This window comes from Erythrolamprus reginae, chromosome Z (genome assembly GCF_031021105.1).
Source record: "Erythrolamprus reginae isolate rEryReg1 chromosome Z, rEryReg1.hap1, whole genome shotgun sequence".
Taxonomy (NCBI): domain Eukaryota; kingdom Metazoa; phylum Chordata; class Lepidosauria; order Squamata; family Dipsadidae; genus Erythrolamprus; species Erythrolamprus reginae.
Genome location: NC_091963.1, coordinates 65,664,770 through 65,688,456, shown reverse-complemented (window position 1 = coordinate 65,688,456; position 23,687 = coordinate 65,664,770). Strand labels below are relative to the sequence as shown.

At 42.4% G+C, this 23,687-nt stretch overlaps 1 protein-coding gene across 4 annotated transcripts in view; it reads right to left on the bottom strand.

The window, feature by feature from the left end:
• VPS41 (VPS41 subunit of HOPS complex) overlaps positions 1–23,687 on the bottom strand; it is a 496,439-nt gene that overhangs the window by 199,675 nt on the left and 273,077 nt on the right. For all 4 annotated transcript variants that reach the window (XM_070726287.1, XM_070726291.1, XM_070726289.1 and 1 more), the window contains one exon: positions 9,850–9,947. In XM_070726287.1, the coding sequence (XP_070582388.1) occupies positions 9,850–9,947 (98 nt within the window). The remainder of the gene's footprint in view (positions 1–9,849; positions 9,948–23,687) is intronic.

Below are 23,687 nucleotides of genomic sequence, written 5' to 3'. Positions count from 1 at the left end.
CGTTCTGAATTTTTTAAATTTGTCCTTATTTTTGCATATTTTTATTTCATTTTATTATTATTATTTTATATACAATGGTACACTTAAAATAACTGTCGCCATAAATCAGGTACATACAAAATGGCCACTGACAGAAGTGCATTCAAAATGGTTGCCAAAATGGTCACTTCCATAGCTTAAAATTGCCACCTGCATAAATGCATGCAAAATGGCTACCAAAATGGCCACCATCAGGGCATTCAAAATGGTTCCCTACATAAGTGCTTCCAAGATACGAGCTATTGGGCTAGATTGGCTCTTAAAATGGCCATCGCCCTTATTACCACTTTCAAAATGGCTACTGTGACTTCTCCAAAATAACCACCAACCACTGGGCAGGGGAATTAATGCATTCAAAATGGTCGCCAGTCACATGACACTATTCAAAATGGCCAACAGCAGGCCCCAGAAGAAAATTGTTGGCTGGGACACAGAAGAGCATCAAAGCAGAAGAAGCAGTTGAGGACTTCATTGGAAGCAGCAGGAAGGCAGCCCAGCAAAAATATATTGGAGTACCGCCCTGCATTTAAGGGAGTAGCCTGTAGTATCGCCCCACATTTAAAACATTCGTTGTGAGGCTATTTTTTCCAGACAGGCCTCATCCCACATTCCCCCCTTTTGCAGCCAGCATCTGGTAGTAGAAAATCATCAGGTCTTCGGCTGGAGGGTGTGAGCGACAGCTGGCCAGAAGTCCAAGTCTGCCTCACCCCAACTATAGGCCAGATTTTGTTGGGGAAGCTCGCAGGGGGGAAGGACACTTACGATCAAAGAATGATAGAAGCAGATGACAGGTAGATGATAGTTAGGAATTCTTGATTGTTAGCAATCAAAGGCACCAAGGTCCTGGACTAGGGCTGAGCAAAGAGAGGGAATGTAAGATGGAGGGCGCTATTTATACTTTTCTAAGATTCAGTCCTGATTGGCTATCGGATAAGGTCAAACCCATCCTTGGAGACTAACTCCACCTACCATGGAGATTAGCAAGGATAATACATTGATTAAGTAAAGTTCAAATAAAGTAAAGTTCAAATAAAATAAATAAGAAATATCTTTAGAGTTGCCTCCCCATTTGCTGAGTCACGTACCAACTTCATCCACTAGGTTCTTTCTGTCCTACTTCCACATTCAGTCCGCACTTTCCATAGTCCTTCTGGCCCCTCATTGCCAAATCCACATCAGATTTCTCCTTCTATTCTTACGATCCATTAATGCCACATTTCTTTGGGGATCTCCGACTTCACCATAGGATGTTTCCTCCTTCCCATCTCTTTCTGATCTTGGAGTTTGATGACTGCCTCTTTGTCCTTGGAGCATCAAATCTTTTACACAAACAATACTCCAACTGCGGAAAATGGGCAAACCCTTTAATCTCTCTCTCTCAAAGGCAAAATTACTCCAACCAAATCCTTCTTCAAGGCATCCACACCTAATTTTTTCTGTTTCACTCAGCTTCCTCTCTTGAGTCGGGCTGCCACACTTCAGGACGGGCAGTGATGCTGGTTTCTTCGAGCTCCATTGGGGTTTTCCCTTTCCCTCCAGGAATTGCCTTTCCACCGAAAGTTCTGCGGGAGTTCCCCTTCAAATCGCCATCCCTCCAGGCAACAATCACTTCCTCGGCTACCAACAATCCACCGAAATGCAGAAAACAACCCTGAGAAATGTTGGAGGCTGCCCTGCTTCAGTGTGGCATCAAACCGGAAGTCTTCTCATAAGAGTTTCTTAATGGCAATTATTTATTCAGTTTCCTCCATTTCTAACCTTTAATTATTTCCCTTTTTACGCAACTACCACTGTCACTGCACAATAATAGCTCATATATAATAATTCTTTCCCAGGACAGTATATAGACCCTGGAGACTTGGTTTACCGGGGAGCTCCGGGAGTTGAAACGCCACAAGAGACGTCTATAGAAGTGATGGAGGAAGAGTAAATCCAACAGAACACTTGTAAGAGCTCACATTAAGACTTACAAAGTGGCGCTCAAGGCGGCAAGATGCGCGTATCATGCCACATTGATTGCATCTGCGGAATCCCGCCCGGCCACTCTGTTTAGGGTGACCAGCTCCCTTCTGAAACAGGGGGGAGTTGGGGAGCCCTTGCAAAGCAGTGCTGAGGAGTTTAAGTCATTTTTCGCTGATAAAGTTGCTCGGATCCGGGCGGACCTCGACTCCAATTGGATAGCAGTGTTGGCTGACAATGAATCAGTCGAGGTGACTGGGCCCCTCCTTGTCCATCTGTCTGGGAGGAGTTTGATTTGGTGACACCTGATGAAGTGGACAAGGCCATTGGAGCTGTGAGTTCTGCCACCTGTTTATTGGATCCATGTCCCTCTTGGTTGGTTTCAGCCAGGTGAGAGATGACACGGAGCTGGGACCAGGAGATTGTCAACGCTTCTTTGAGGAGGGGGTCCCTCCTGGCTTCTTATAAGATGGCACTTGTGCACCCCCTTCTCAAGAAGCCTTCCCTGAACCCAGCCGTGCTTAATAACTACCGTCCAGTATCCAACCTCTCCTTTATGGGGAAGGTTGTTGAGAAAGTGGTGGCACTCCAACTCCAGCGGTCCTTGGAAGAAGCCGATTATCTAGGCCCTCAACAGTCAGGATTCAGGCCCGGATACAGCATGGAAACGGCTTTGGTCACGCTGATGGATGATCTCCGGTGGGTCTGGGACAGGGGCTTGTCCTCTGTCCTGGTGCTTCTTGACCTCTCAGCGACTTTCGACCACGGTATCCTTCTGCGCCGGCTGGAGGGGTTGGGAGTGGGAGGCACTGTTCTTCAGTGGTTCTCCTCCTACATCTCTGGTCGGTCGCAGTTGGTGTTAGTGGGGGGTCAGAGGTCGACCTCTAGGTCTCTCCCTTGTCGGGTGTCTCAGGGGTCGGTCCTCTTCCCCCCTGCTATTTAATATCTACATGAAACCGCTGGGTGAGATAATCAAAGGGCACGGGGTGAGGTACCATCAGTATGCTGATGATACCCACCCCATGGCCAGTCAGTGAAGCAGTGGAAGTGATGTGCCGGTGCCTGGAGGCTGTTGGGGTCTGGATAGGTGTCAAAAAGCTCAAACTCAACCCTGACAAGACGGAGTGGCTGTGGGTTTTGCCTCCCAAGGACAATTCCATCTGTCCGTCCATTACCCTGGGAGGGGATTAATGACCCCCTCAGAGACGGTCTGCAATTTGGGCGTCCTCCTCAATCCACAGCTAACATTGGAACATCATCTTTCAGCTGTGGCGAGGAGGGCGTTTGCCCAGGTTCACCTGGTGCACCAGTTGCGGCCCTATTTGGACAGGGAGCCATTGCTCACTTTCGCTCATGCCATCATCACCTCGAGGTTCGACTACTGCAATGCTCTCTACATGGGGCTACCTTTGCAAAGTGTTCGGAAACTTCAGGTCATGCAGAATGAAGCCAAGAGAGCTATCGTGGGGCTTCCCAGACTCACCCACATCTCTCCAACACTCTGTGGCTTGTACTGGCTGCCGATCAGTTTCCGGTCGCAATTCAAAGTGTTGGCAATGATCTTTAAAGCCCTACATGGCATCGGACCAGAATACCTCTGGAACCGCCTTCTGCCGCACGAATCACAGCGGCCGATAAGGTCCCACAGAATTGGCCTTCTCCGGTCCTGTCAACTAAACAATGAGCCTTCTCTGTGGCAGCCCTGGCCCTCTGGAATCAACTCCCCCCAGAGATTAGAACTGCCCCCACCCTCCTTGCCTTTCGTAAACTTCTTAAAACCCAGCTGTATCACCAGGCATGGGGGAATTGAGACACCTCCCCCAGGCTTTTATATTTTTATGTATGGTATGCGTGTGTTGCATGGTTTTTAAATGATGGGTTTTTAAGATGTTTTTTAATAATAGATTAATTTACATTGTAACACTGTTATTATTATTGTTGTGCACTGCTCCGAGTCTTCAGAGAGGGGCGGCATACAAATCTAATAAATTATTATTATTATTCTTTGAATCTAATAAGGTGGATTTAGGTTTACAAAACCTATATGATAATAAAGTGCTGCAATGCTAATTTTAATTTTCCATGGATTCTACTGTTTTCACGGTAGCAAAATAACAAGACTATTCCTCCAGTATATTCTTAAATTTTTTTCCCATGTGAACATAATAAACAGTATCTAATGCTTTCAATGAAGCTTCACAACATGACTATTAAATACGCTTTATAAACTCCAAGTTTTTATTGCCTTGGAACTTTTATGAGAATGGTAGTCTAATTTTCTTAAAAAAAGATGTACAGTGGTACCTCTACTTAAGAACTTAATTCATTCCGTGACCAGGTTCTTAAGTAGAAAGGTTTGTAAGTAGAAGCAATTTTTCTCATAGGAATTAATGTAAAAATAAATAATGCATGCAAATCCATTAGGAAAGAAATAAAAGCTCAGAATTGGGGTGGCTTGCCAAATTGGCCCCTGGTCTCAGAGTCTGAAATTAAATCACTCATTGGCCAACTCAGGTCTGGAAAAGCCCCAGGAGCTGACTCAGTTACCTCAGAAATATTGAAGAATAACTTGTAGTAGTGAACACCAGTTTTGGTGGCGATATTCACATATTTTGACTCCACTGGCTACGTCCCAGAGGATTGGGGCTTGGCAATTGTGATCCCAATTTTTAAAAAGGGAAAAAGAGAGGACCCTGCCAATTATAGAATAATAAGTCTATTAAATATAATTAGTAAACTTTACGCCAAACACAAGACAAGCTAAAGGAGTGGCTGGATTCTCAGAATCTGATCAGTGAAGATCAAGCCGGCTTTAGAGAGGGAAGGGACACTATTGATCAGTGCTTAGTTCTCCACCACCTTATTGAAAAATACATCTAAAATAGTCCTGTATCACTATATGCTGGATTTATAGATCTTAAGGCAGCCATTGATTCAATTACTAGGACTAAATTATGGGAGAAGCTGGAAACTGCCTCCATTGACCAAAGGCTTCTTCATTTACTATGTGTCCTACATACCAAAACGTCCCTCAAGGTGAGGTGTAATATGCAAGGGTCCCTCTCAAAGCCAGTTAAAACTGAAAGAGGGGTTAAACAGAGGTGCGTCTTGGCCCCCCCTGCTTTTCAACTTTTATATAAATGATATGGCAAAATGGTTGAACAAACCAAATCACCACCACCCCACAATAGGTGATCGAAACATTGCCCTTTTGCTCTATGCAGATGATGCCGTGATCCTCTCCAGGATGCCAGTAGGCCTTAAAAGAGCCTTGCAAGCCCTTCTTCAGTAAATTATGAAAAAACAAAGATCATGGCCTTTGCAAAAAACCAAAAACTTACTCATGGTATCGTGATGGGAACAAAATAGAGCAGGTACACCTTCAAATCCCTGGGGATAGTCCTTCAGGCCAATGGTTCAAGGAGAATATGCAGCTGCCTTGGGCCAAAGATCAGCGAGCTCCATCCTCAATTTTTTTCGCACAAAGGGAGGTTATTATGGTCCTGCTATTATTAAGCTTTTTATGGCCAAGTCGCTAGCTCAGCTTATTTATTTATTTATTTATTTATTTATTATTAATCAGATTTGTATGCCGCCCCCCTCCACAGACTCGGGGCGGCTAACAGAAATAATAATACAATGTAAACAAATCTAATATTTAAGTTAATTTAAAAACCCCAATTTAGAAACCAATCATACATACTGACATACCATGCATAAATTTTATAAGCCTAGGGGGAGGGAAAGTCTCAATTCCCCCATGCCTGACAACAGAGGTGGGTTTTAAGGAGCTTACGAAAGGCAAGGAGGGTGGGGGCAACTCTGATATCTGGGGGGAGTTGGTTCCAAAGGGTCAGGGCCGCCACAGAGAAGGCTCTTCCCCTGGGTCCCGCCAAACGACACTGTTTAGTTGATGGGACCCGGAAAAGGCCAACTCTGTAGGACCTAACTGGTAGCTGGGATTTGTGCGGCAGACGGCGGTCCCGGAGATATTCTGGTCCAATGCCATGAAGGGCTTTATAGGTCATAACCAACACTTTGAATTGTGACCGGAAACTGATCGGCAACCAATGCAGACTGTGGAGTGTTGGTGTGACATGGGTGTATTTAGGAAAGCCCATGATAGCTCTCACAGCTGCATTCTGCACAATCTGAAGTTTCCGAACATTTTTCAAGGGTCCTTGCTTGGACCGCCAGCTTCAGCTTTACACTTAACACCACTAGAAATAGTTCAATCCAAATTTATTAGAACAATTCTCCAGATGCCGTGTTGCGTTTCAAACGCACTTCTGCGCATGGAGACTGGATTGATAAAAGTCGAAGCAAGGATCTGTATAGCGTCTCTAAATATGTGGTTAAAGCTTAATTTTTTTTCTGCAAGGTCTTGCTCCGTTAATTCTTCACAAAGAATTTTCCTCCTCATGGATTAAGGCCGTCGAGTTCAATCTTCACAAATTAGGCTTCTCCCCAGCTTGTGACAAAGGGTGGAGGACATCGAGAGGCAGGAGGACTTAAATAAAGCTCCACTGTTTCTGGCCCCAGATGCCACTAGATATTGTTGTGGCTCCTGCCAGATATCTTAGAAAACTGGAATCAACAAACCACTGAAAAGCATTTGCTCTTATACGGTGCCATGCGCTTCCATCCGCTGTTTTGCACGGCAAGTACAAGGGAACTCCAGCCACTGAAAAATTTTGCCCTTGTGGCTCAGGAGAGATGGAGACTGAGGGACACATTCTCCTGAGATGCTCCTTTTATACAGACATTAGGAAAAAACATATTTTGCCACTTATTGCAAGGTATCCTGGCCACTCAAACACTAACTATCTCCAGTGGCTGCTTAAAGATGAACAGGCCATAATTACAGCACAGGTGGCCAGATTCCGCGCAGCAGCAGTGGGGATTCATCGCAAATATGTGCCTTCATCATAGCTAGATATGTATATTTACAATGGGTCAATTTTGGTTGGTCAGCCAAAAGTCATGAATTTTATAAGTCATTTGTCTCCAGATGTCCATGAACCTCAACACCTAGCATGTCTTTGTTAAGTTGGGTGATGACCAAGGACTACATTTATCATGCAAGAATCTGCTACTAGGATCAGAGAGATACTAAAATGTCTAAGAATCTGAAACGGTTCTTGGATGTTTTTTAAAAAAATATTATTATATTGATGGTCTTCGACTGTAATAAAGGTCTATTTATTATTAAGGATGGGAGGAGGAGGAGGAAGGAGGAGGACAGTCGCTGCCCAGAGAGAAGGGAGTGTTTCTTTTCTCTGGGCGCTGGCACAGGTTTATTTCCCATCCAAGCAACCAGAGAAAGGAAAATACTTTGTTCGCTCTGGACTGTCAAAGCCTCCTTAAGCACCACTGAAAGGCTCCTCTGGCAGCCCAGAAAAGCCTGAGATGGCCGGGATTAAAGGAGGAATGGCAGGAAACTGTCCAGGCCATCGTGCCATTCTCCAATTTCCTGGGAAATTTTTCCGGGCTCGGGTTCTTAAGTAGAAAATGGTTCTTAAGTAGAAGCGTTCTTAAGTAGAGATACCGCTGTATTTCACTTAATCCTAGCAAAATTTATACAATATGCCACATAGGCAACATCAACTTACCAAAAAGTTGACAATGCAGGCCTAAACTTTATACACCACAAATATAGTACACCACAGGTGTACTATATTTTATCCCAACTTTCATTCACAGGATTCAACTTCACTTTGTAGCTTGATTTTTTTTTGAGACTCAATCACAGAAAGGGCCTACACTATTAATTTTCCTGGGAAAAACTGCAGCTATGCCTCTGAGTCTTTCTTTAAAATGATTTTAAAAAATAACAGGCCATTCTGCATGAGGGCTAGGAGTACACCCTATCGATTTAAATATATGTGTGTTACTTTGAGTCAATTTTGCTTCATTGCTTAACAACAATGTGTATCTAATTATTCAAGATTACTATAACAATGACTATATAATGTCAGTTTGCTACAAAGGAGAAACAGTGATAAGTGAAAGCAATTATCATGAAAACTTTTTAGAGTCTCCTAAGAAATGATAGTGATTCAATATTTTCTCTGTATATCTACACATTTGGAACTGAAGCAGACATTGTCAAATTGAAAAAACTATATTAAATAGTTCTTGTCTCCATGTCCCACATTATATGCTTATTATTATTTGAGAATAATTATCTTGACAGACTTTATTCAACTGTCTGCATCACTGTGTAACTATTGAACTTTGCACCACTTGAGCCTTAGGATCTCCAGACCTCTTCATACTGCTACTGAATATTCACTCCATTTTGTTCAAATGTTTAAGCAGTGATGTGAATAAGATCCTGCTCTCTCTTGTTTTCCACATCTCTCCTGCCTCCCCCAAATCTGCAAAGGCTATTGCAAAGGAATGAAGATGTGATTACTTGTACCATTTACTTTTTACTACAGGTTAAGAAAGTCACTGATCGGACTTCAGTTTGCAATGGTTGGAAATTTTCTGATGCTAAGTTGCATCCTGAATGCAGTTTATATTAAAATCTACCTGCAGATGAAATATGCTGTAATAGATGTCTTCGATACTATTTTGCTGGGCAATTTAAATTATTCTAAATTTTCTAAACTTTTTCCTTGGAAGATTTTTAAAATTATTGTTTTCTTCTTTTTTAATCCACTACCTCCGTGATGGTGAACCTATGGCACATATGCTACAGGTGGCACAGAGAGCCATATCTGTGGGCATGTGAGTCATTGCCCTAGCTCAGCTCCAGCATGCATCGCACACCAGGCAGCTGATTTTTGTCTGGCTCTGTCCACACCACCCCTCCCAGGAGTCCCCAGGTGGCCTATTTTAGATATCAGAGCATGCTCAGAGTCAGTTTTAGTCCTCCCCAGGCTCCAGGAAACTGGGGAAAAACGGGCCTACCGTGCCCACCAGAAGTCGGGAAATGGCCCATTTCCACCTCTGGAGAGCCACCAGGGGGTCTTTTTTTGACTCCCTCAGGCTCCAAAGATGAAAAACAGGCCTACCAAAAGTCAGGAAATGGGCCATTTCTGGCCTCCGGAGCCTTCAGGGAGGTCTATTAGGCCCAAAACAGGACGCGGGGGGTTTATGTGCATGCATTCATAAGGGCAGTGCAGTGCACACATAAAACAAAATTAAAACAAATTGGTATTAATAAGACCTTGACTCTTTTTATTAAAACAATATTTAAAAAATATGATACATTTAAATATTTATTTAAGTATGTCCCTCTTTATTTTCTGATTTGGCATTAGAAATTTTTAGTACAGATGGTCTTTGATTTACAAGTGTATTGGAATCAGAATTTCTGTTGCTAAGCAAGGTGGTGGTTAGGTGAGTCATACCTGATTTTATGATCTTTTTTTCACAATTGTTAATCACTGCAGTTGTTAAATGAATAATACAATTGTTAAGCAAATGTAGCTTCTCCCACTGACTTTGCCTATCAGAATCTGGCTAGGAAGGTTGCAAATGGTAATCACAGTATGCTTTTTTGACTCAGTATATCAAGAACCACTTTTAACTTGGAAGATATTAAAACACAAAGTCTTGGAAAATTATGAATTCTCTACTGCTGTCTTATAAATATCAGTTAATATCATGCAAAAAAAAATCCTAGATAAAGGTAGTCCTACTACTTAACATTTTTGAGTATTTCAAATATGAATATAGAAAGGGAATAGTTTTGTTTAAGAACAGGTGTGGAATACATATCTTAAACCAAGCACTTATGTAACTATCAAGGCAATTCAATAGACTAATCAATGTAGTCACTAAAAGTTGAGTTTTACTCAACAGAATCTTTAGTATTTGCATATATATTATGTCACTTACCATTTTCTCTGGAATCTCTTTTACAAATGAAAGAATGACAAGCTGGTCACAGAGAGGTGCAATCCCACTGATATAAAATTCAGTGTTGAACTGAGACACTAAGCAGCAGACAAATAGAGAAAAAAATATTTTACTATTAATCCAAATTATTAGTTGTGTTTTCATGATGAAATAATATCACAGACATTTTAATATGTAAATAAAGTCAATATCATTATAATAATTTTCTGAGAGACAGATCAGCATACATTTAATTTTTCTTTAAAATTAATCTCTAAAATTTGACAAATTGGTATTCTATGCCAAAATTGATTACCATAAAATTAATTATTATGATAATCAACTTTATTTTTTGTAGGCAAAAAGATGTATACTATACCCTATATGCTCAAGAGTCATCAAACTGACCTTCAGTTACACACAGAGTAGTAATTAAACATAAAGTGCAATGTGAATATATATTTTGGAAATTTAACAGTTTAATACAGGTGATTATTTTAAGGTTACTAAGAATATTATGGAGCTTGGATGTTGTAATTACTGTAGCTGTCTATAGAATGTGGTATTTCCACCATCTGTGGAAAGCTGCAGTAATGACAATATCCAGAAAGATAAAAAGAAGGAACATGGATTTTACTAAATTTTATAAGAACTTTCTGTATGTCTGCATTATAGATTAATTATGTCAAAAGCCTATCATAACACATATTATGAATGAAAGACTTCACCTCAAAAGATTGGGTAATGGTGCAGAATCAACTCTAATTGATATGTGGCCATTACACATATATTGGTTTTAAGATTTTGTGAGGTTTTTGTAATGCTGAAACTGTTAACATTTGTAACAATCGGTTTCTCCATTATTTTGCTTCAATTCCCAGTTTCTATGTCAAAAACAATGTATCTACCCTTGTGAGTGAACATAGATCAACTTCAATTATATCGGATGATGAGGATGAGGAAGAACTAGGGCGGTCTGGATGCTCTGGCCCCATGGCCTTCCCAGCCGAAGCAGAAAGTGAAGGAGGGACAGAAATTGAAGAAGGGTCAATGCAGACTATTTCTGAGTCAGAGGAGGAGGGATATCTTAGGAAAATGAACCTTTGTTAGACCCTAGATTTAGACAATTCTATAGCAGACAGCAGAAATTGTATAGGAAAAGGAAATAAATCTGTGCTATGTGTAGTTTAGAGGGCTGTTTTGTCACTAGAGATATAAAAGAATGGGAGTCTGGATAAATTCCTTTGTGGAGCGCAACTATTCGTGTAAAGCTTTTTCTTCTAGAGTGCTTTGATGGAGTTTCCTGGAAAACACTGTTTCTAGCTAAAAAGAACTGTGAACAGGGGAAGGTGATGTAAGGTACATGAATGTTTTGAATGTCAGAGCTTGTGATGTACGAGGAATGTTATCTATCTGGACAGTAATGAATCAGCCTTTGGCACGGCTCCTGGAGTAATTACAGTAGAAGTGAGATTAGAATGCAGAATTGCTGAGAACCAATGAACTTAGCTGGAAATGAGATGATTTTGATACTTTGGATAAAAAATGTTATGAATAAAGATTGTCACAGAAGACTTTGATTGCAATCTATGTAATTAAGGGACAGAACAGATTGCACTCCACCCCTACCCTCAGTTCACAGCATGGGAAATGGTGACATCATGCAGCAGTTACAAGCAGATACTCAGGCTTGCCGCCAAGATATTCAAACTCTGCAAGCCCAAATAGCTAATTTACAGCAGACCCAGCACCCTGTACTTCCTCTGAGACCAATGTTCTCTCTAATTTTTTTTGGTGTGGGCGGAAAAGTATAGTGTCTGAGCAGCAGTCCCTTCGGGACTGGGCAGCATAAATGTCTAAATAAATAAATAAATAAATAAATAAATTTTCGTGCCTGAGCGCCTGATTTTTTTTCATGGATGTCACCCAAGACAACTTATTTGGGGCTCGGTGCTGGGGCAGAATAATGTTATTCTGTTATTTTATATTTCAATTAATATCATTATCCTCTTATAAATCCAGATAGGCCGTCATGTCTACTCCTCCTTCTTATACATTCTTCTTAAAAGAAACAAAAAACCCTTATACAACTTTTTCCTAATTAATAGGAAAAAACATTTCCTTCTTTTTTATTAAAAGAAATTAATAATAAAACAAAATCTAAATCTATTACTATTAAAACTAAAACAGCCAGCAAAACAAAAAACACAACTATTAATAAATCCATGCTTTAAAGTCTTCATTTCTTAAATATTTATCATAGTATTATAGTAATCTAATAATACTATGAAAATCTATCTGAACACCAATTCATCAATTAAATTTCATTCAATATTCCCAAGCTCAATTAATTTTCAGGCACTTAGCATTTACTATTATTAACTTTCATCAATCTTCTACATTTCCAAGTATATTTTAAATTCATAATGCAAAATCATAAAATCATACAGTAAATATCATAAACCCCTTATTTAGCATACATATCTTCCATTAATTTTACCTATGTAATTGTATATAGTTCTAAAATGCTAATCCAATTTTACGAATTAATACATCCTAATATTAAACAACACCTAAATATATCTTTTACCATCATTCTATAGTCAATCCATATTTAATAATCAATCATCCCTCCTCAAATTTCCACTACGGTCTCATTTCTGGGTCCCGCTTCTGTCTCTACCCCTTTTCTCTCTCATTTGTTTCTCATTTGTCCCTCTTCCTCCCTTTTTCTGTCATTCCTTCCCCCTCTCTTTTCCCATCCCTGTCTCCTATCCCCTCCCCTGTATGTGTGTATGCACACTCTTGAACCATTTCCAAAAACAGGTGAGGGCTGGGGTTTTTCCTCTCTTATTCTTTGGGTGCTTTTTATCATATGCTTTAAATCAAGAGTCACTTCTCTTTCTCTCTAGTTTCTCTCTCTTTCCTCTCATTCTCTGCCTCAATCATTTTCTCATTTCTCTTGTTTCTCCCCTTTTTCTCTCATTTCTCTCTCTCTCTCTCTCACTTCCTCTCCTTTTCTCTCTCTCTTGCTTTCTTTCTCTCTCTTTCTCTCTCTCTTTCTCCCTCTCTCGCTCTTTCTCTCTCGCTCTGTCTCTTTCTCTATCTGTTGCTATCTCTCTTGCTTCCTCTTCCTCTCTCTTCCTTTCTTCTCTCTCTTCCTTCTTCTTTCTCTCTCTCTCTCTTGCTTTTTCTCTCTCTCTCTTGCTTTCTTTCTCTCTTTCTCTCTCTCCCTCTCCCTTTCTCTCTCTCTCTTGCTATCTCTCTCTTTCTCTCTCTCTTGTACACCATGTGGCAACAGAGGCATCAGGCAGTAGCCTTGGGAAGGGAGCTCCATGGCGGAGGCACCGACGGTGGTGTCTGGACGTGAGAGAAAGAGAGGAGAGAGAAAGTGATAAAAAGAGAGAGAAAGAGTGAGAAAGAGGGGGAGAAAGAGAGAGAGGAAAGAAAGAGAGTGCAGGGCTGCTTGCCAGTACACGGTGCCCTGGGGGAGCGGCAAAGCATGGCCCCAGCGCTGGATTTCACTGTTGCCTCTGCCCCTGGCCGGCTCCCCAGCTAAGAGGCAGCAGCCACGACCACCCCTTCACCCTCCCCAGCATCGCCAGCCATGAGCGTGGCTCTCCAAGAGCTGAGCGGCAATGTGAGTTGAGCAGTGGCGGCTGCTTTCGACCCAGGGCAGGCTTGGGGTGGTGGTTGGCCAAAGCGAAGCACAGCACAACCTGAGGCCGGGCAAAGAAACCACCCGATCCAAAGGCTGGAGGGGGATGCTTTATTTGGGGGGGGGGGGGAGGAATGCCACGGCTGCAACTTTTATCCCTTGCGCACTCTCTTTCTCTCTTGTACACCACACCAGCAACTGGACGTGTTGCTGGATGCCGTGCATGCTGGCGCTGCGCTGTGCATGGGTGCTGGGCAGGTACTGGCCCACTGGCAACACAACCAGCCGATTACTTACATAGATATGCCTGTCATCCTAGCTCAAGCGGGCGACGGCGGACCTCCGTTGTGTTTTCAGCTGGGGGGGGCAGGAGAACCTTCCTGACTCCCTCCCCCCAGTGCTTCGCCCAGGATGAAAGGCAGGGTGAAGTGGTTTGGAGCAATGGGAGGCTCAAGCCGCTGTCGGGCTTGAGCCTCCCTTTGCTCCACGCCGCTTCACCCTACTTGTCATCCAGGGCGAAGCGCTGGGGGAAGGGAGTCAGGAAGGTCCTCCTGCCCCCCCCAGCCTAAAACACAATGGAGGTCTGCCGCCGCCCGCTTTCAGCCTGAGGAATGCTTGGATTTGGAGGGGGAGAGTGATTTAGAGCTTGTCAGTTTACCTGACTTAGAGATAGATGGGAATGTTAGTGAAGGAGAAGAAGATTGTGACATACATGAGTTCAGATGATTCAAATGGGTAGCATTGGAGATGGGTTAATCCCTGCTTCAGAAGCCATCAGAAACGCTTAGAAAAAGTAAGAGAGAGGAGATTTTAGACTATTAGAGAGTGAGGAATTAATTAATTAATGACCTCAAGTACGGGTGTGAACGGAAGAGAAGCTGCTTGTGTCAATCTTGTCACACCAAGATTTATTTATTTATTTTTATTGATTGATTTTGTCCAATACACAATGAGGGTTTTAGTGGGTATACACATAGTTAAATACATAATGAAGGTTATAGAGGATATACTCGTAATAAAATATAAGAAAGTATAGAAGATATAGGAGTAAAACATATCAATGAACGAATAGAAGAGATATAGGAATAGAAGAAAAGTATAGGAGATATAGGAGAGCAATAGGACAGGGGACGGAAGGCACTCTAGTGCACTCGAAATACATGCCCCTTACTGACCTCTTAGGAATCTAAATAGGTCACCCGTGGATAATCTAAGGGTAAAGTGTTGGCTGTTTGGGGATGACACTATGGAGTCCAGTAATGAGTTCCACACTTCGACAACTCGGTTACTGAAGTCGTATTTTTTTACAGTCAAGTTTGGAGCGGTTAATATTAAGTTTAAATCTGTTGTGTGCTCTTGTGTTGTTGTGGTTGAAGCTGAAGTAGTCGCCGACAGACAGAACATTGCAACATATGATCTTGTGGGAAATACTTAGATCATGTTTAAGGCGTCTTAATTCTAAGCTTTCTAGGCCCAGGATTGAAAGTCTAGTCTCGTAGGGTATTCTGTTTCGAGTAGAGGAGTGAAGGGCTCTTCTGGTGAAGTATCTTTGGACATTTTCAAGGGTGTTAACGTCTGAGATGTGATATGGTTTCCAAACAAATGAGCTGTATTTGAGGATGGGTCTAGCGAACGTTTTGTAAGCTATGGTAAGTAATGAGAGATTGCCAGAGCAGAAGCTACGTAGGATTAGGTTTACAACTCTTGAAGCCTTCTTGGCTATGTTGTTGCAGTGGGCTTTGGCATTTAAGTCTTTTGTATACCATGGTCTTTAACCGAGTGGGGGTTATCTGTAATATGCTCCAGCATGAGAGCAAATGATCGTGTGATTTATAACCTGTTTTTATGGCTCTTTGCTAGCACTGATTAGACCATAAATTTTAGAATAACTTGTGGAATGCATTGAAGTTGCTGCTGAGAAAATCTGCCTAACTGCTTAAGAGGGAAATAAGAATGAATGGAACTGTGCAATAGAAGAGTGAAGGAAAAATAAAGAGAAATTTTGCTGTGTTTTTTTACAATAAGGCGTCTAGCAATATATAGCCAGGATGTGTTTCAGCTCAGATTTAAATCTCCTGAAGTATTGTGTCCAGTGGACATGTTTTGGTGACAGTCTCCTTGGACTCTTCAGAGCTTCAAGGTTTTTATCGTCAGTTCATATTTTGAATTGCACTTTGCCCTTTTTTAGGAATTGTCTCCAAGTAAGTAATACACAATGGATGGCATAGGCCTCTTTCAGGAGGGGAGATTCTTTTAAATGTATGTGCACAGTAAGAGTTGTCCCTCTTTGTTTTTCTGCAATAGCACTGCCACCACAGCTAAATCGCTGGCATCAGACTGGATTATGAATTGCTGTTCAGAGTCGGAGTGTTGCAGAATAGGCTCTTGGATGAAGAGCCACTTCAGTTTTTTTAATACTTTTTGACATTCCGTCATCCACCCAATAGGCTGGTTTTGGCTTGGTTGGTGTTTTGAAAGTTCGGTCAGTGGAAGAATTACCTCTATAAAAACTGGCATGAATTGCTGATAGAAGTTTGCAAAGACCAGGAAGCTTTGTAGTTGCTTCCGGGTGTGTGGAGGTTGCTGATCTAGCACCGCTTTCAGTTTTTCTGGGTTCATCTGTATTCTTTCACTGGAAATGTGGATATTCCAGATACTCTACTGAGGTTATGTGGAATTGGTACTTGTACAGCTTTGCATATTAGCTTGGTCGCCAGAAGTTTTTCCAGGACTTGCCACTTGTTACTTGTTCTTTTAGGGTGCTGCTGAAGATGAGTGTCTTCCAAATAAATTAGTACTGTCTTGTACAGGTGCGATTATTTCATTTATGAATCGCATAAAGACTGCGGGGGACCCTTGCAGTTCAAATGGCATGACTTTGAACTGGAAGCACCCAAGAGGGCAGTTAAATACCGTTTTCTACTCCCCTTCCCTAATGTGCATTTGGTAATATGCCTCTCTTATGTCCAATTTGCTGAACACCTTGCCTTTGGCTAGGTGGTTCAACAGGTTCTACATAAGGGGCAGTGTACGTGCTTTTGATGTAGATGGCACTGATCCATTGGAAAGGCCATTGGAGCTGGAGCAACACCACCTTCTCAACAACCTTCCCTATAAAGGGAAGATTGGAGACAGGATGATAGTTGTTTAAAACAGCTGGGTCCAGGGAAGGCTTCTTGGGGAGGGGCACACAATTGCCTCCTTGCAGGGAGCTGGAAAGGGCCCCTCCTTCAGAGAAGTGTTGACAATCACCTGGACCCAGCCCTGTGTCATCTCCCTGCTGGCCGAGACCAGCCAGGAGGGACACTGGTCCAACAAACAGGTGTCCGAACTCACAGCGCCAATGGCCTTGTACATTTCATTAGGCGTCACTAGGTCAAACTCCTCCCACACAACAGACTAAGTCGCAGTCACCTCAACTGACTGATTGTCAGCTGACACTGCATTCCAGTCGAAGTCAAGATCTGCTGGATCTGAGCGATTTTATCTGCGAAAAAACTTATTAAAGTCCTCAGCACTGCTCTGCAAGGGTTCATCAACCCCTCTTCCCTGGGTAAGGAGGGAGTGAGTCACTCTAAACAGGGCGGTTGGGCAAGATTCCACTGATGCAATCAAGATGGCATGATTCATGCATCTTGCTGCCTAAGATCTGAACAGTGTTTGGTCAGATCCAAATTTACTTTTCCTCCAATGCTCTTCTAGCATTTTATCCCCCAGAGGTTATCGGTGAACCAAGTAGATCTCTTGGGTCTACTGCCACAGAGAGGTTGCAAAGGTACAATCCAGTCTAGAGCCCCTCTTGCAGCCATATCTCAGGCCACTGCCAGGGACTCAGCCGGATTGTGTATAAGTGAATCTGGAATTTCTCCAAGCACCTTCTGAAAGCCAATTGGGTCCATTAGGCATCAGGGGCAGAAACATCTATTCAGTTCTGTCTCTCTGCAGAGGAAGATTGGAACCCTAAAAATCAAGCCATAGCAGATAATGATCTGACTATGACAAAGGCGTGATATCTAAGCGTTTCAAATCCAGATCATTACTCACCTGTCCCGAGAGGAATACCACATCAGGAGTGTGTGTCCCTTTGTGAGTCAGGCCCTGAATTATCTGGGCCAGGTCCATGTTTGCCATGAACTCCTATGCCAACCCAGAGGATTCACCGAGTGACGGCACGTCAAGGTCACCCAAAATTATAAGTTTGGGGAATTCGACTACCAGCCTGGCTGCCTCCTCGAGTAGCACAGGCAGGGTTGTTGTAACACTGCTGGGAGGCAGGTATGTGAGCAACAAGCCCTCCCGAACTCCTAGATCCAACTTCACAAGGAGAAATTCACAGCCAGCTAACACAGGTGCAGTAAGCCTGCGTAGACTGAAGGTGTCACGGGTTATGATAGCCATTCCTCCTTCCCTTTCCTGGGGTCACGGCTGGTGCCACACACAAAGCCCGGCTGGGCACATCTTTGAGAGGGGAATACCTCTCTCGGGACCAGCCAGGTCTTGGTAACACATGCCAGGTCGGCCTCCTCATCCATGAGTAGATCCCGGATGAAGGGAGCTTTATTTACAACCAACCTGGCATTCAGCAGCAGCAGCCTGAGCCCAGGTCTGGATTTCGTCTATCCCCAGTACCATGGGTTGAGCTTGAGAGGGATTGCTTTCAAGCAGCAAGCCATAATTCCCAAAGAGCAGCCTACCCCCTCAGCTACCACCATACCATACCCCCATTACAACTGGGATGCTCCAGCCATCTGCCACCCCAGAGACCGCCTCCCCCACACCTCTATCCTCTCCATCCCTTGGCAGACCAGACCATCCACTCAATACATTATCTTCATGCATAATCCTTATGCAATCCATACATACCTAAAAAAACCTTCCCTCAAAAACCTTAGAAAAAAACCCTCCTTTAAGCACCCTCCCTTAAAATAAGATTAAAATAAATTAGTTAGGAACAAAACTATAAATATATAAAAAGTATCCCCCCCCACCTCTTGCCAGTAGATATCCTCTCTCCTTAACAAGGAGGAGATAATATCCTTAAAATAGTATTTTTGTTGTAATCTATAAGAAGGGAAGAAAACTTTCTTACACAGGTGCATAATGATATAAGTCTGACATAAATCATAAGTTCTTCATTAGTCTTTGTTTCAATAAATTCTAAATTCATTAAAGCAGCAAGAGTCAAGAAACTAGAGTTACTAACAAGAACGGTCCCTGACATGTTGTTAAAATCATGGATAATCAATGTTTGTTAAAACAAGTAATGACGGTCAAACAATGTTCTCCAGTCAACTACGACAACGAGAGAGAGGGGCGGGATCTTCCTCTCCCTTGGAAGGGTTCCGAATCCCCACTGCTCAGGGGTTCTGGACCTTTTGGACCAGACCAGATCCTCCCTGAAGGGGAGGTGACGCAAGGGACACTTCCAGAGGTCTGGTAGGGGCTGGCATGCCCCACCAGACGAACTGACCTAGTCTCGCACTGGCTGTGGTGTGAAGCTGGCCAGGCAACCATGCCTGAACCGACATAGCCATGGAGACAACACAACGCCGGGATGGATAGATGATTGGTAACATCTGGAAAGAGCTGGAGGTGTTACTTACAGAGAAAGGAAAGATTTAAAGCTGTGGTAGTGAGTTAAAGTGGCCAAAAGGGATTTTTTTTTTGCTCGATTTGATTTCAACGGAGCAAAAACAGCCAGAAATGAGGAAGCAGCTGTCCTTGCAATGAGGCAAAGTGCAAAGGCTTTTAAAATCAGCAGTTGCCCAAGACTGGACTTTTAAAATTCTTAACCATTTTTAAATTAGATTTTTTTAAATTGGGACCCCTTAAATTTTTGCTGTGGGGGCTATTATTTTTTTTTCTCATTTACACGTATGAAAGAGGAAGAGGAAGTGGAATTCTAAAAATACCAGAAGATTTGAACAAACCTGTTTTAGCACCATCTAGTGGTCGGAGGAAATATAAGCAGCCAATCTGTGTATATAGCTTGGAAGCATCTGTTTGGCCTTCACATTGGTGTCTTTTTTTTAAAATGAAAAGGTAGGTTGTCAGCTGTGGCCTGGAAGGAAGAAACTATTCAAAATGGAACTGACCTAATTGTTTGAAAACATATTGGATAATGCAATTTGAAAAGAGGTTTGAGATATTTTAAAAACATTGACATTGAAAACCCAGAAGACAGCAGTACTTCAGAAGAGGAAGTGACTGAGTTTTTCCCCATAAAGCTATAAATTATAAAAGGAATTGACTATGAAACTAAATGAATTGAAATTATTACTGATTTAATTTTAATGGATTTTATTACCAAAAAGAAAATTAGAGATAAAAAAGTTAAAATGGAATTATGGAATAAGGAGAGGAAATTGAAATGATTATGAATGGTTATGAATAAGAAATTTGAAAAATGTTATGATTATGATTATTATGGATGAGAAAATAGAAAATGGTTGTTATTATGGTTATGATTATTTTGAATGATTACTACTTTTGATAGTTTTACTAATTATTTGAATTATAAATTGATCATTTATTGATCATTTGAATTATAAATTCATCATGTTAAATAATAGGTGGAAAGGGGAAAAAGGATTATTAAAGGACGATTAATATGGGATAATAATTAGAATTGATTATGTTGGTATGAAAGTAAAAATGGATGGAGTAGGGAAAAGCTGAATCTAATACATTAGGGAAGATTATTACACTGAGTTCGATAGTGGAAGGTACATAGAATAGGGAAAATACATAGATTAGGGAAATATATAGATTAGGGAAGATTATTGCAATTGGCAGTGAAAGCAATTAGAATAGGGAATATTATTGCACTGCTATGACAGTGATACATAGAATAGGGAAGATAATTACACTGGGCTTGGCAGTGGAGTTTATAGATTAGGGAAGATTATTACACTAAGAACGACAGTCGAAGATATATAGATTAGGGAAAATATTACTATTTTTTAGTTCGGATTTTTGATACTTTTATTGAAAAATAATTCAATAATATGATATATAATGATTATGATTTATTAAATCAGAAATGGTATACTGGTATAATGAAAGAAACGAAAGGAATGAACTGAATGGGAAATACGTTTTTAAAATTTAAAAACACAACCCTTCCTCCTATGTATATTGATATTGTTATAATTAGATTAAGATTTGATATGAATGGTTATCTTTCCTTTCCTTCCTGGGATATAAAGAGAAGTAAATTTTGATTTTTTTTCTTGTTAAGGGCAGTTACGATAAGATGAGGGTTTTTAAAAAGTAAGAATGAATTTAAGAATATAAGAAATGGATTGTAGCACAACAGCCCAGTTTTGATAGATAAACAGCAAATAGCCACGAGAAATTGAGCTAGCTAAAGGCACTTTGAATTCAAATCAGGGCGAAGGAGAATATCTGAAATCCAGATAATAGGATTTGAAAAGGAGGTAGCACAGGATGAATGATATGTACCAGAATAAATTGGATAAATAATTAGGGAATTTGGATTAAGAATTTGACATTTGGCATTATATTGTATTGTATTCTAATTTGAGGATGTGAATTTAAATCTCTGTTAGGCATGGAAAAACAATAAAAATTAAAAAAAAAACCTCCTAAAAAACCCCCCTACAACAACAATGTACCCCAACTTCCTCCTCTGGGCTCCAATCAATGCAAACCTGGGTTGACAGTCCTTCCATGACAACGGGAGATTTCTTGGGGCTCACTTTCACTCATCTGCCCTCTCTGTTCTGTCCCTTCAATCCTCTGGGCTCTCATAGTTATCCGCATGCCTCTGGCACCACTTTTCCCACTAGCCGCTCTCGCCAGCTGGCATTAAATGGTTAAGTTCTTTTCCAGGTGGTTCCCATACTTTCTAAAATTCCAGTCTGCTTGTTGCACAATCGCCGCAGCTAGGACAGCTTAACAAAACCGATTTCACACCACCGCTGGTCGAGGCCCCAAGCTGGCTCTCTGTGGGGTATGTCAACCCCAAACCAGATTACCCACAGCATCCCATTCTTCACCTACTCTCCAGGGAGGTTCTGGCCTGGTTCCAAAGGAACCAGGACCCCCCAGACGATGGAGATTTGGGGCCCTGCACAAAGTACAGGGGAGCTCTGTGTTGCCACAGCGCTTGACAATGCCCCTTTCAATGTCTTTTGGTCAGGGGCTTTTGCACCGGGTGAAGATCATAGTCCGGGACAATTGCAGTGTTATACCAGTCTTGGATCCAGTCCAGAATTATTTGAATGCTGCAGCCTTTTCTCAGCTCCAAATCTAAAGCAGCTTTGAATGTGTGCACCAAGAGCTGCTTGGGCCAGTTGTTTCCCGGTTGTCTTTCATTTTTTTGCTAGGTGGCCCGCTTACCTCAACCCTTGGATTTGCATCTAAGCTTTTACTTGTTGGATTGCATTGTTGAACCAAACCATCACCAGCCAAATGAACCTGCCAGCCTCTTCGAACTTCAGGGTGCTTCGTCATGCATCTCTGCCACCCATTTGGACGTTTCACACTCATTCATTCCTTCAGTTATTACTATGATTAACTTTCAGTTCAAAAGGTATTGGTTCCCAAATTGATCAATGTGTGCTCAGACTTGGTTTAGGAAGTAGGTTAGCTTCTAGGAGTTCCCATCAAACATCACTCAAAACCGAGGGGGGGGGTACAAAGGGATCGGTAGAGTAGCTGCTGGGATTTGTGCAGCCGATTGGGTGAGTGCATGCAGATTGGAACTCCCCCTGTTGCACCATTCCTTGCGGTGGCAGTTGGCAGGGCCTGGCTGGGTCCCAGTGGCTTGTGGCTGCCCTTGCAGAAGTGGTTGGGCAGGAAGCTGAACCGGGCCAAATGTCTGCATGGGGTCTGTAGGGGCTCATGAGCCCATTGATGTTGTATCCATCCTAGGCCCAGGAAGAAGGCCCACCCCAAAGGGGCCTGAATCGTTATTGGTAGGTCATGCATCAGTGGCTAGCCAGGAATCGGTATTCCCCATGCGCTGCACTGCCAAGTTGATGAGGCCCCAAACCCAGTTTGTTGAGTCATCTGCATCTCCAGGCAGAGGGGTATCCATGTAGGCTTCGACCCAGTGGCGAGGTTTGAGGGTGACTTGCTTTTTGTGGTATGGAAGGAGATTGAATCTGTACTCCAGTGTGCTAAAGGATTTTGCCCTGGGAAAGAGAACATTGGCTGGGCCAAGTCCTCCCTGGGCATCTCAGAGCTCAAACAAGGATTGGTCCAACTGACACTTATTCATCCGAATTGGTCTGGGAGCCCTGCAAGAGACTGGTTGCATGACAGCAAATGGAATCCCTCATTTTTGGAGTGCCCGGTCAGCATCTGGTTGTCTCTACTCATGAAACGAGCCTGATCCCGCACTCAGGTTTGGCTCCAACAGCATCTTTGAAGGGAAGGTTAGCCCTCCAGCTGTGCCCTGAGGGGCTGTCTAGCTGGGAGGTCCGCCCAGGGGCTGGCTGTTTGCACCAAGTCTCACTCCCTCTCCGTGGCCTCTTTGACTTCCACCACAGCTTGAGAAGGCAAGTACTATTGGTTTTCCCAAAGCTTCCTCTTTTCCCCCCATCTTCCCTGAGTCTTTACACCACCCAGTACCAGGTCGGCATTGAGGCTCAGGACCCCGAACAATGCCCAGAGTTTTCAGAGTAGCTGGTTTCTATTTTAAAGCAGATTCAGGTTAACGTCCAAGGCAAAGTATTCCTCAAAGTTCCAATGTATTAATAGAGTCATGGGGCACACCTGGATGAAACCTAAATCTGAAGCTTCCAAGGTTTCACCACCCAGTTGAAAGTTCAAGTCCTTGCCCCCACATCCACCATCATATTGCCCAATCTTTTATTGCCATGCTGGCAGAGTCCACCCATCTCTATCTGTGCAGGTGTAGAGGGGCAGAAACAAAGGATGACCTTGGCTTTCTAGAAAGAATTTGTTATAGCTACATACTAACAACTTCAGATAATCCCCCTTCCCATTTTCTCACAATAGAAAATACACAGTAGAACAGCATAAAGTGTGGCAGGTCTAAGATCCCAAATAAAATGGCTTTGGCCTGACAATTGAACCTTGTGATGGACATGTGGGTGCAGGGGAAGGGACTCAGACTTTCCTTTGGGTAGGGAAAACCCAGGACACTTTCAGAATTGGGTTTTCCCAGATGTGTTAATATGACATTTCT